The 12,187-nt window shown below is 46.1% G+C and overlaps 2 protein-coding genes and 1 long non-coding RNA gene across 4 annotated transcripts; 1 reads left to right on the forward strand and 2 right to left on the reverse strand.

Moving 5' to 3' along the window:
- The first annotated feature begins 1,405 nt into the window (after positions 1 to 1,405).
- On the forward strand, positions 1,406 to 2,086 carry LOC119337270 (formin-like protein 14). The gene is made up of 2 exons (XM_037609388.1): positions 1,406 to 1,537; positions 1,627 to 2,086. The coding sequence occupies exons 1-2, from the start codon at positions 1,433 to 1,435 to the stop codon at positions 2,005 to 2,007; spliced, it is 486 nt and encodes a 161-aa protein (XP_037465285.1). The 5' UTR covers positions 1,406 to 1,432; the 3' UTR covers positions 2,008 to 2,086.
- A 1,338-nt stretch (positions 2,087 to 3,424) lies between these two features.
- Positions 3,425 to 4,538, reverse strand: LOC119341152. Its single transcript, XM_037613026.1, has 2 exons — positions 4,516 to 4,538; positions 3,425 to 4,196 (listed from the first exon to the last, which is right to left on the reverse strand). Exon 2 carries the CDS (start codon positions 4,140 to 4,142, stop codon positions 3,537 to 3,539), a length of 606 nt encoding a protein of 201 aa, XP_037468923.1. The 5' UTR covers positions 4,143 to 4,196; positions 4,516 to 4,538; the 3' UTR covers positions 3,425 to 3,536.
- A 3,434-nt stretch (positions 4,539 to 7,972) lies between these two features.
- On the reverse strand, positions 7,973 to 12,181 carry LOC119336822. Of its 2 annotated transcripts, none has more exons than XR_005162846.1 (5): positions 11,811 to 12,181; positions 11,640 to 11,733; positions 9,296 to 11,309; positions 9,138 to 9,183; positions 7,973 to 8,312 (listed from the first exon to the last, which is right to left on the reverse strand). It is a non-coding gene; the product is annotated as an uncharacterized LOC119336822 (long non-coding RNA). The 2 variants fall into 2 exon arrangements; XR_005162845.1 differs by having other exon boundaries at positions 9,279 to 11,309.
- Between the last annotated feature and the right edge of the window lie 6 nt (positions 12,182 to 12,187).

Below are 12,187 nucleotides of genomic sequence, written 5' to 3' on the forward strand. Positions count from 1 at the left end.
TATCCTAGGCTTAAAGACTATGCTCAGACTGTCATGGACACAAACCCTGGGAGTAGAGTAATAGTCAGTACTGTTACTCCAGTACCTAATGCAAAAATACCCCACCCAGGCCCAAGATTCCATGCCATGTTTTTTTGCCTTAATGGAGCAAGGGAGGGGTTTCTCAATGGGTGTAGGCCTTTCATTGGTTAGTTCTTGAACCTTGTGTGAACCATTTACATATTGTAGAGTACTCCATATTGTATCTCACTTGGAAATGTTGATTATGCAGGTGTTGATGGATGCTTCATTAAGCTCACTACAGGTGCTCAACTACTTGCTGCCACTGGTAGAGATGGCAACAACAACATATATCCACTGGCATTTGGCATAGTTGGTCAAGAGGACACTCAGAGTTGGTGTTGGTTTCTACACCAACTGAAAATATGCCTAGGGGGAGAAGTGGGCAAGTTTGGAACTTATACTATAATGTCAGATAGACAAAAGGTATGTGTTTGCATATTTCATTCTGTTTTGAACAAGTGTTTGCATTAGCTTAGATTTTTAAATTGTTTGTAGCTTAGACTTGTTAAATTGTTTGTGTCAGGGGTTATTGAATGCAGTGAATGATGTGTTTCCAAGTTGCAACCAAAGATTCTGCCTTAGACATTTATATGCAAATTTCCAAAATGCTGGGTTTAGGGGTGAAGATCTTAAGAAGTGCATGGATAATGCTAGCTATGCCTACAATGAACACAAATTTAATATTGCAATGAATGATCTTAGAGCTGAAAGTGAGGAAGCTTGGGAGTGGCTTACTGCAATACCAAAAAAAACATGGGCAAGGCATGCATTTGACACAAACTGCAAGACTGACTTGGTAGTGAACAACTTGTCAGAGGTGTTCAACAAGTACATTCTAGATGTTAGGAGAAAACCTATAAGGACAATGTGTGATGGGATAAAAGATAAGCAGATGGTGAGGTGGCACATGAAGAGAGAGAGTGTAAAGGAAGCAAGATGGGAGATAACACCTCATTACAGTGAGAAGCTAGAGATTGAGAAGGAGAGGGCCAGATACTGCAAGCCAATACAGGCAGGGGTCAACTTATGGCAAGTTACAAGTGGGCAGCAAACACATGCTGTCAACCTGGAACTTGAGACTTGTGGATGCAGGAAGTGGTACCTTAGTGGCATACCTTGCAACCATGCCATCTCTGCAATAAACAAGGCTAAAAGGAAACCAGAGGATTATGTCAGCAAATTCTTCAAGAAATATTTTTATGCTGCAGCTTATGAACCAATGATCTTTCCTGTGCCTGGTGAGCATGATTGGACAAGGACCCCTGGTCCAGACATAGAACCACCTGCATTCAAAATCAAGAGAGGAAGAAGGAAATAAAAGAGGATCAAGGGCAAATTTGAAGTACCAAAGCCAAAAGAAACTTCAAGAATGGGGACCATAACATGTGGCAATTGTGGTCTCCAAGGGCATAGGTACACAAACTGTCTTAAACAGTTGAAGCCTGAGCTAGCTTTGAGGAAGAATAAGCATGTGGTAATAATTTTTCACCTTCAAATATACTAATGTTTTCTTTCTTGTACATTTCTTTCTAGCATTATTAACTGTTTCCTTTTCTTTGCAAGGCTAATCCAAGTACCTCACAGCCAAGAGCTGCTGGTCCTTCTACTGCACCAACAGCAAGACAACCAAGACCTGCTGCTTCTGCTCCTACACCACCATCATCTGCAAGAAGAGGAGCTGGCAGAGGAAGAGGAGCTGCTACTTCTACTACAACACCACCATCTGGAAGAGGAAGAGGAGCTGGCAGAGGAAGAGGAGCTGCTACTTCTACTACACCACCACCATCTGGAAGAGGAGCTGGCAGAGGCAGAGGAAGAGCTGGAAGAGGTGCTCCAATGCCATTCATTGCCCCAAGGCAATATGCTGACATTCCTACTGATGGCACACACACTGGATGGATGTCCTACTTCACTGCTAGCATGGGAGGTGGAGGAGCCATGTAATGTCAAATATTGTGGTGTTATTTTGGTTAAACTTGATGCTTGAGGTGGAGTACTGGTGGAGTACTCTAGTAATGTTGAACTTGATGCTTGTAATGTTGAACTGGATGGATATGTGGTTGAACTTTAGGTGATTATCTGAATGTTGAACTTTAGTTGGTTATCTGAACTTGCTACTGGATGCTGGTAATGAGAGTTGATTGTGACAAATCAGTACCACATTTGCAGATTATTGTGACAAATCAGTACCAATTCTGCCGCTAGCTGTTGCATGTCAGTACCAATATTGGGGCATCACATAACATGCAGTACCACATTTGGGGATTCTGACATGTGGGCCATCCACCTTTCCTACTATTAAAGTGTGACAGCACAAGATCTCACGGCAGTGTGGGGACGAAACTAGGGTTCATCCGCGCAGCCAAGGACAAATCTCAGAGGCGAGGCGCTGACTGGGGCCGGCGGCGGAGAGATGTCGTGGTCGTCCAGTGCCGGGTCCGCTCCCGGATTTCGTCGAGCTGCAGGAAGGAGGGGGGAGGAGTCGCGCTCGCCGGTGCGCTACCGCGAGAACCCAATGGCATACGAGCCTCCGGTGATGTGCCACTGTTCAACTCCGAGGAAGGCGCCAAGATGGATCTCCTGGAGCAGGCAGAACCCTGGTAGGAGGTACTACAGCTGCGTGGATGCTATGGTGAGTGCTGTTTTTTCCCTAATTTTCTTCCTCTTTCTTCTGTGCAATAATTTTTGGCAGCATGGTGAATTTGCTTGTGTATCTTAATAGCACGGTGGCTGTGGATTTGTGCAATGGCATGATGATCCATTGCCCACATTCTGGAGTGAGCTCATTGGGGATCTGCGTGATGAAGTATGGAGGCTTAAAGGTGCAACTGTTGCTAGATCTGAAGATCAATTTCCAATCCTGACTCCAAGTGAAGATGATGGCACAAGGGAGGCCATGTTTCTGTCTCTGCAAACTCAACTCAGAGAGAAGAATGCAGAGATTGCAGGGATTAGGGCCAAATTTCACAATGTGTTGTTTCTTTTCACTATATTTGTGCTTGGCTTAGTTGCAGGCAAGATATTAAGTTAGTTAGTTGCTTCAGTTGTAGCCAAGTTGTAATGGATCAAGTTGTAATGGATCAGTGAAGTTATCTTCTGATGCAATGAGATTTAGTGAGTCTTGTTCCTCTTTTATTGCAATGTACTGTCTGGTTTGCTGCAACATTGTCATAATGTACAATCTACATAATCAGCATAACCATAGCAATACATAACCATACATAATAAGAAACTGATCCATACATAGCAATACATAACCATTGTTCACAATACATAGAGGAGTTCCACTTCAAATGCATAGTTCATCCTTTTCTCACAAAAGGATGAATAGCATAACTACTACATACATACACAACCATAGTTCACCATTAGTACAAGCATACAGTACACAACATTAGTTCCTAGATGCTAGGTCATTACACAACCATCATTCCCAAAAGGTCAGCAATGCCACTAATCTCATTTCATCTTCTTCACTTCTCCAAGATGGCTTGAATCCCCCTGAACTTCTCCTTCAACTTTTCATTCTGAAACTCTAACTGCCACTTCTCTTCAATATGCTTTTTATTTCCCTTAAGCAGATCAGCAACCTGAAGCTTCAACTCTAGCTTCTCTTGGGTGAGCTTCTCCTGACACTTAGTTAGCTCTGCATTCTTCAGCTCCAAATTCATACTAGCTTCAGTAAGCACTTGCTTCTCTTTCATTTTGTTCAACTTCAAGTTCTGAATGACTGTTGCTTGAGCTCTTGTCAGGTTGAGCAGCACCTCATACTTCTGAGTAAGTTGCTGGGTCTCTGCATCTTTCTTTGCCATCTTTGCCTTCATATCATCAGTCAGTTCTTTTCTTACCTCCTGCTGATATGTAATGGCAGACTGCAGATGCCTGAAATCCACCACCTTATCTTCCTGGAAGTTCATCAGCTCATGCACATCTTGGACTAGCTTGTCATAGTTGGCCTCCAGCTTGTTCTTCTCTTCTGTCAGATGGTGGATAGTGAAAGAATTCTCAAGATTGTCATTCACCCTAGCACTTTTGGCATCTTCAACCATTGCCCATAGCTTCAACAATGCATTCTGCATTGTTGGGGGCCACTGGTGATCAACCCATTCAACAAAGCCACAATTGCTACCTTCCTGCAAAAACAATAACAACAACAAAACAGTTCATACAGCAAGTAATTACACAAAATCACTGCAGTTGCCAAAAAGAATGTCTAAATTTAGCATCAGACCACTAAATTTAACAAGAGGAGCAACCACTTGAGTAGCTGACTGACTAGGTTCAGCCATTGTTCTAATGCAAAATATACTCATGCTTCACCTAAATACGCTACTCTAACCACTATGAATCAAAATGTTGACACCAAGCAGAGTACTCCAGCAAACAGAGTTCAATATGGCACTGACCAAGTAAGAAAAAAAATCAGTATGCCTACAATCCTACAATACATACCGACTGTGCACATGCTAAAAACCTCCTGCTTGTGTCTGTTCCTTCAAAGGCAACAAGCCTCTCAGATGCCATGCCGTGCTTCTCACATGGACACATCACATCCAGCTCAAGCCCCTTGTAATCTGGATCTTCAATGGTGAAAGGAACCTGCAGAAGCTCGCACAAAGACAATGGCCAAATCAAAACCTAGCGAAATCAACCAAATCAAGAAATCCCAAATATGAAACCCTAACCCTAACCCTGTACTGACCTCGTTCAGACCGTCTGTGGAGGAAGAATGCATGTACGGGGGGCTAGAATGGTCGTCGCTGCTTTCGTCCTCCAAAACCATGGCGACGGCGGGGCGGTGCGGCGGCCGGCCGGCTGTCGGGACGCGGTCGGCGGCGATGGAGGAAACGAGCGAGGAGGAGGAGGGGGAGGGGAATGGTGCGGCCGGACTGGAGCTGGTGCGACCGGGCCGGTTAGGACAGCAGCGCACCGGCTCGTCCTAGTCAGCACGCGGGCACGCGCCGATTGGCCAGCGTGGCACCTGACGGGTGGGCCCGACCTGTCGGATCGGGCGTCAATACGTATAAATACGCGTTTTAGTCCAATTTGCAAAAATTTGGACCAATGTTGGTACTGACACGCAAAAATTAGCAATCGTGGTACCAATCTGCATGTGATGCCTGAATTGTGGTACTTCTGTGCAATTAACTCTGTATAATCTACCCGATAATATACCGTACCTCCGCACAACCGCCTCGGCGACGACGCAACCGTCTCCCTCCTGCCGTCGTCGTCGCCAGCTAGCGATGGCGTCCCAGCCACCGCCTCAAGCCCAAGAAGGCGATCTTGGGCGCTACCTCCACTCGCCTCCCGCTTCCGACGCCGGTGCCGTCCTCGGCGAGAAGGCGACCGTCTCCCTCGCGCCGTCCTCTTCGCCGGCAATGGCGTCCCAGCCACCGCCTCGAGCCCAAGAAGGCGATCTTGGGCGCTACCTCCACTCGCCTCCCGCTTCCGACGCGGTGCCGTCCTCGGCGAGAAGGCGACCGTCTCCCTCGCGCCGACCCTTTCGCCGGCGATGGCGTCCCAGCCACCGCCTCAAGCCCAAGAAGGCGATCTTGGGCGCTACCTCCACTCGCCTCCCGCTTCCGACGCCGGTGCCGTCCTCGGCGAGAAGGCGACCGTCTCCCTCGCGCCGACCCTTTCGCCGGCGATGGCGTCCCAGACACCGCCTCAAGCCCAAGAAGGCGATCTTGGGCGCTACCTCCACTCGCCTCCCGCTTCCGACGCCGGTGCCGTCCTCGGCGAGAAGGCGACCGTCTCCCTCGCGCCGTCCTCTTCGCCGGCAATGGCGTCCCAGCCACCGCCTCGAGCCCAAGAAGGCGATCTTGGGCGCTACCTCCACTCGCCTCCCGCTTCCGACGCCGGTGCCGTCCTCGGCGAGAAGGCGACCGTCTCCCTCGCGCCGACCCTTTCGCCGGCGATGGCGTCCCAGACACCGCCTCAAGCCCAAGAAGGCGATCTTGAGGGCTTCGTCCCGTCGTCCCCCTCCTCCTCGTCTGCCTCCGGGGCCGACTCCGAGCACCGCCGCGCGGTGGACGACCTGCTCGTCCTCTACTCGTCCGACTCCGACGACCAGCTGCTCCTCCTCTACTCATCTGACTCCGACGACCAGCTGCTCCTCCTCTACTCATCTGACTCCGACGACGAGCCAACCCGTACAGCCAGCACCACACCGCCGCCCCCTAAACCATCCCCATCTCCTCTGCCATTGCCTTCGCCGTCACCAATGAGATTGACAGCCGCCTCCGCCTCCATCGAAAAGCTCCTGGACGGCTCCGAAGCGATCCTTTCAACTGGAAATACAGAAGTAGAAGTTGCTGGGGTGATCGAAGAAACACGCAGTGAAGTTCATTTCCTCAAGATTGATGGTTACCGCACCATCCGAGAGCTACTATATTGCTCTGATTACTGGATCGAATCCAGGTGGAAGGTTGGTGGCTTTGAGTGGGGAGTGGAAATCAACGTGTCAACATTTGTGGAGTTCAGGCTCATCTTTCTCAGCCAAGGATGCAGTACGACCAACGTGGAAGCTACTCTGAGCTGTCGTCTGGTTGATCCGAGGGGCATCGCTGAGCCGTCCGAACAGAAATGTTCATCGGGTACGTTCAATCGCCACCCAAATGGCCCTCCTCGTTGGGCTGGTGATTGGTCGAAACTACGCTTCATTCTTGTGTCATCACAAGAACTGGAAGCCTCTGCCTATCTTAAGGACGATTCCTTCACGGTAGAATGCACCTTGTCTGTGTTGAACATCGCGCAACCAGCTGACCTATCATCATCAGTGCCGGACTCCTTAGGCCAGCACCTCGCCGAGCTCCTGCAGAGTGGGATGGAGGCTGATGTTGAGTTTGTTGTGGCTGGGCAGTCCTTCCTTGCTCACAAGGACATAGTAGCAGCAAGGTCTCCGGTATTCATGGCAGCGTTCTTCGGGCAGATGAGGGAGGCGAACTCTCGGACTGTCGTGATCGAGGACATGGAAGCTGCAGCATTCGAGGCCATGATGCACTTCATTTACACAGACACGGTGCCTGAACTTGATTCTCAGGACGAAGCGGCGACCACAATGGCCCAACATCTTCTTGTAGCTGGCGACAGGTACGGAATGGATAGGCTGAAGCTGCTTTGCGAGAACAAGTTGTTTAGTTGCATCACGGCAGAGAATGCAAGGACAACATTGGCCTTAGCTGAGCAACACAATTGCAGACGGCTCAGGGCCAAGATCCAGTTAATGTTGCGCACGCTCCCACGGTAGATATGCTGTGATGTTAAACTGTAGATCCTCTGTTTGTGTCCGGTGCACTGTGTAAATAGAAGATTCTAGTTATCTCTATAACCATTGAATGTGCCTGTGTGCTGAACGTGGGTTGTAGTATTGAACTACTGCTTATTTTCTCTTGAAACCGTTCGTTCGCTCAGGGTCGATGGACCCTTTTTTTCTATCTTTTACGCAACTCTTTTATGGCCACTCGGAAAAAGAAAGTAGAGTGTTATGGGTCTTCTTTCCTTTTTAATCCTCACTTCAATTTATACTAGTTGAGTGCCAGAAGAAAAAAGCCGTGAATGGCAGAATGTGACAAACGTCCATGCTTTTCTCCTGTTCTCTTTCTGCACAAATGCCTGGTACAACAATTCAGTGTAGCTCTGATGCTACAATGTTGCCTTCTCCAACTCTACGGAATCTGTGTCATTTCAACTCTTAAGGATTATTTTGTAAGTAGGGTCTTACTTGAGAATCTGCTTTAGCTATTGGCAAATTCTTTTTTTTTTTGAGGGAACTATTGGCAAATTCTTATGTACCAAATATCTCCTACTATGATAATAAGATTCAACCAAGGAACGTATTATACAATGCTAGCAGCACAGCATTTGAACGTGCGAAGCAAGCAAAAAGGATAGTGGAACAAAGATATTGTAACAAACATATATGGATTATCACACATTAAATCCAATAGGGTAATTAGTTACCGAGAATCAAAGAGTTAGTACTTAACTCGATAGAAAAACGAAAATACCAAAAGTAGAACAGAGTTCACCCTTATGGAAACTTGGATACGATATACTACTCGTTACATACATATCACATATGCTGAGTTATCCAATGTTGTAGCCACCACAAGAAATTGCAATATAAAAGGCAGGCCATCGCAAATCTGAGGCGATGATTTGACCACCCATGTAGCAAAACTCAAGGCGATGGTTTGACCATGTATTTAACTCATGCCTACATAAGTGGAGGGTCAAGTCTGAACCTGCAATGAGCCAATAACAGAAGAATTCAGTGCCATCAACGTGTGACCATACTGAAATTGGATGTTGCTAAAATCATTTACAACGTCAAGATATAAATTATAAATCTTGTTTGTAATATGCATACAAATATATGGTTACTACATAAGCTTGCTCACATGATTTTTTTTTTTCAGAGCTTCTAGTGCATACTACTTGATTGAGTACATTTATGTTGTGGCATGCACATTACTCTAAATATTCTGCTGTGCAAAATGATAGAAACAAATCTAGTAATTTAGTGAAAACAGATTCAGCCTATAGTATTTTGACCATTAATAATGTACACAAGTAACACAACTCATTGCTATAAATACCGAACTCACAAAAAGGACCAATTAGGTAGCAACCGCAATGGAATTCCGCAACTGTGGGATAGTGCAGTTAGTCTTAGACTCATAGTTAAGAAGCTGAAAATGGTCTGGGTGAGTAGTAGTGGGGCAGCAGAAAAGCATCACCCAAATACTCACCATGATACAGGCTAATTAATGATCCAGAGACACAAATCCCAAAGGATAAAAAGCATAAAAACAAGGATACTTTCTTGAGAGACCCCACTTCTTGTTGTAAAATTTGCAACTGACAAAAATACTACACAACAAGAAGATGGGAGATATACAAGACATATGCTTCAAAATTGTAGTGTCAGCATACTGCAACTATGCATTACTAAAGTCTAAGGAGTATTACAATATTAGATTTACAGGAAACAATATTGCAGAACCATTGTGATAACTCAAAAGGGATAAATAGATACAAGAAAGGAGATATAATGCTTCAATTCTTACATTTTCAGGCTTGTCTTCTCCTAATTGTGTCTTGATCCCTCTAGGACTGTAGGATAAGAAAATGCATATGCAGTCGTTAGTGGGTACAAATATTAAAAAAAAAATCAACAAAACTGATGTTTCAATTAACAACAACAGTACCATGAGTGTTGATCTACCTCTCCGCAGCGCAACGGTGGCCTAGCACTGAAGAGAATCTAACTCGCCTGTTGATTGGTTTCCCATAGCTCTCGCTCTTCTTGATGCGCATACCGTTGCTGGCGTAGATGCCGCTGGTGCAACCACATGTGAAACACAACATTCTTCAACAGGGTGCACCTGAACGCTAACCAAGTTTCTCAGTCTATCCTGGCATGTCACTCCTTTCTAGCTCATTGCTTCCTAAGCACCGTCGTCGCATGGCCGTCTATGCCCGGTGCTGCACATCAATGTTGTTCATTAAAAAAGAGAAGGACAAATTAGCCTGATACCATCAGAATACACAAAGGATTATCATTGAAGCTTGAAGAACATCTTAGCATTGGAATTATGATGCTTCTTCTTGTACTCGCCATTCATTACACTGGGATCATGAAAATAAATCAGAAGAACAATTGAAGGTGTTAATAATTCAGTTGTAGCATGAATTCTTATATGTTTCATCTCACATGCTAACCTTCATTGTTTTGACTTGCTGCACTTGTCTCTGTGGCTTTTAGGGCCTTAAAAGATAATATAAGGAACAAGAAGTTTGCAATAGACTAAACCTCTTGGGAAGCAAATACAAAGAAAGAAGATAACATATATTCCTATGGTGTCATCATCCAATACAAGGTTCAGTATGTGGTCACTGCCACATAGATTTCTTTACCATAGGAGCGTTACTACGCATACGATGTTCTTTGCCCAAATAGTGTCCTATAGTACACATCCAGCCATCCATTACTTAGAACAAAATGTCAGCACCCACTGGATCAATTGTTGGACAGAAATCAGACACGTGAGTGTCGTATGCACAAAGGTTTCATTACCATAAAGAGGAAATTTATCAGAAGTATTTGTTGTATATACGTGCAAAATTAATGAATGATACAGAGAATGATGAAGTGCATACATGCGTGACAGAAATAGAACGAATGTTGCCTCACCACCATTGTTACCTCCCATCAGTATGGCGACTAGGAATACAAAAGACATAATTCAGTCATTTCAGCCTGGAAGATAACCTTGATAGGCCTTACCTTGGATCAGGTCAAAACAAAGGGCCACAAGATTTTGTTAGTGCAGACTGCAGACAAAAATTTCCTCTCAAACACTTGTTACCAACCTCTATTGATTTGTTCAGTACTTCCGTTCCTAAGTTTAGCATTCTAAAAAAGCTATCTAAGACCCCACTGATGTGGAAAAAAGACCAACACACGGAAAGACAAACAAACAGTTCCATTCCTCCGAAGTATGTATGTACAGGTGAAGAGTAGTCCAGCAAATTAAGAGATACTAGTCTTCTCTGAAACAATTTGTCCATGAATATTGGACAAGCTATAAATACTAGTCCAGCAAATTAAGTATGCTATGATGGCCACCCTTAGACTACGTCCATGAATTTGGACAAGCTATAAAGAGTACAACTTTGTTATTTTGCGGTAGGAAAAAACAGTGTGCTTGAATGTCTTCATATAAGTTAATCGAACTCTGTCCATGTATTTCATGTTGGAAAGCAGAGAATGAAGCTTCAGAAAGTAAAGTGAAAGACTGTTTGCAGTATATATGTAACTGAAGTGTTGTCTACCAAATCCTAATTGTCAAAAATAAACAGAGGGAGAGGGAGAGACCTTCTCCTTGTGTGGGGAATCATGGTAGTCTCGAGGTCGTCGTCTTCACCAGATGGAAGCAAAGCGTTTGCTAGTGCTAGAGTTAGGACATAATTGGACTGTACAATTATAACGACGATCTGTTGCACTGTACAAGTCAATTGATTAGCTCATCATAACTGGCTGAATCAAGCCAAGTTACAAATGTGATCCTTGAAATTGACCAAAACAAGTTGGAAGAGTAGAGCACTGGATGTAGCTAATTTCAGTCAGCCATGGAGAAATGGATGTTTATCCACTGAACAAAACGTGCAAACTGAACCACCAAAGTGCCGGCGTGTTCGTTCCTGATTAGCAGCTGCAACAGTTTACGCTGTCCAAACTGAAACACAAAAAAGTGCATCCGTTTCAATCCATGTCACCATGTGTGAACCACTGAACCAAACTAGTACTAAATTTCCTGTGTGTGCACAACAAAATAATTAAGAGTCTGAAATCTCCAAAGAGCACCATGTGCTAGTTTATTGCAAAGGACTTTCTCCAAAGTTGAACTAGACATCATCCACAACAGCAGCGTGTGTGACCCTAGGCAAAATTATAGGAGTTGGGCTACACAAGTATGAACCTGGGAATGGCCGTTTGGTTTTACAACTAACAATATAAATCAAAACTAGGCTAGAGCAGCAGCAGTCGAGAGGGGCAGAGGCACGACCTTGTGTTGTGTGGGGAGTAGTCCAGGTCAAGGTGGCCTTTGGGGTCCCGGTCGTCCTCCTCGTCCATGGAGACTCGCGGCTGCTGCACCAAATCTGAGAGAGAAGGAAGAAGAGAGGGTGAGAGCTAGAGCAGATCAGAGAAGAGGAGAAGGAGGAGGGGCTGAACTCACCGGAAGCAGAGGAGGCCCAGCCCGATGCGCCCCTGCGCCCCATGGCCACCGGGCGCAGGAGCGCGTTCCAGGAAGAGGAGACGCGCGTGGGGGCGAGGGAGGATACGGAGAGGAGCCGCCGGAGTCCGCCGGAGCCTCGCCGGCGACGAAGGCGACGCCCCGCCCGAAACACGGCTTAGGGTCGCGAGCGAGCGCGACAGACCGTGCGCCGCGGAGCTGGACGGATGGGAGTAAGCAGCGGAGCAAGGGGAGGTCATGGGTTTGTTGCGCGCCGCCGGGAGTCGCCGGAATCAGCCGGAATCGGGCGCCGTATGTGGTGGCTGCGAGGCTGCGAGGCTGCGAGCAGTCGCCGGGGTAAGATACGATTCGCGGGAGAG

Source organism: Triticum dicoccoides, chromosome 7B (genome assembly GCF_002162155.2).
Source record: "Triticum dicoccoides isolate Atlit2015 ecotype Zavitan chromosome 7B, WEW_v2.0, whole genome shotgun sequence".
Classification (NCBI taxonomy): domain Eukaryota; kingdom Viridiplantae; phylum Streptophyta; class Magnoliopsida; order Poales; family Poaceae; genus Triticum; species Triticum dicoccoides.

What these genes read in the sequence shown, in the direction of transcription:
- LOC119337270 (XM_037609388.1), top strand. Translation starts at nt 1,433, where the DNA reads ATGGGGACCATAACATGTGGCAATTGTGGTCTCCAAGGGCATAGGTAC. An exon ending in TGAGGAAGAATAAGCATGTG is followed by an intron (nt 1,538 to 1,626) that starts GTAATAATTTTT and finishes TTTCTTTGCAAG; the next exon opens with GCTAATCCAAGTACCTCACA.
- LOC119341152 (XM_037613026.1), bottom strand. Translation starts at nt 4,142, where the DNA reads ATGCAGAATGCATTGTTGAAGCTATGGGCAATGGTTGAAGATGCCAAA.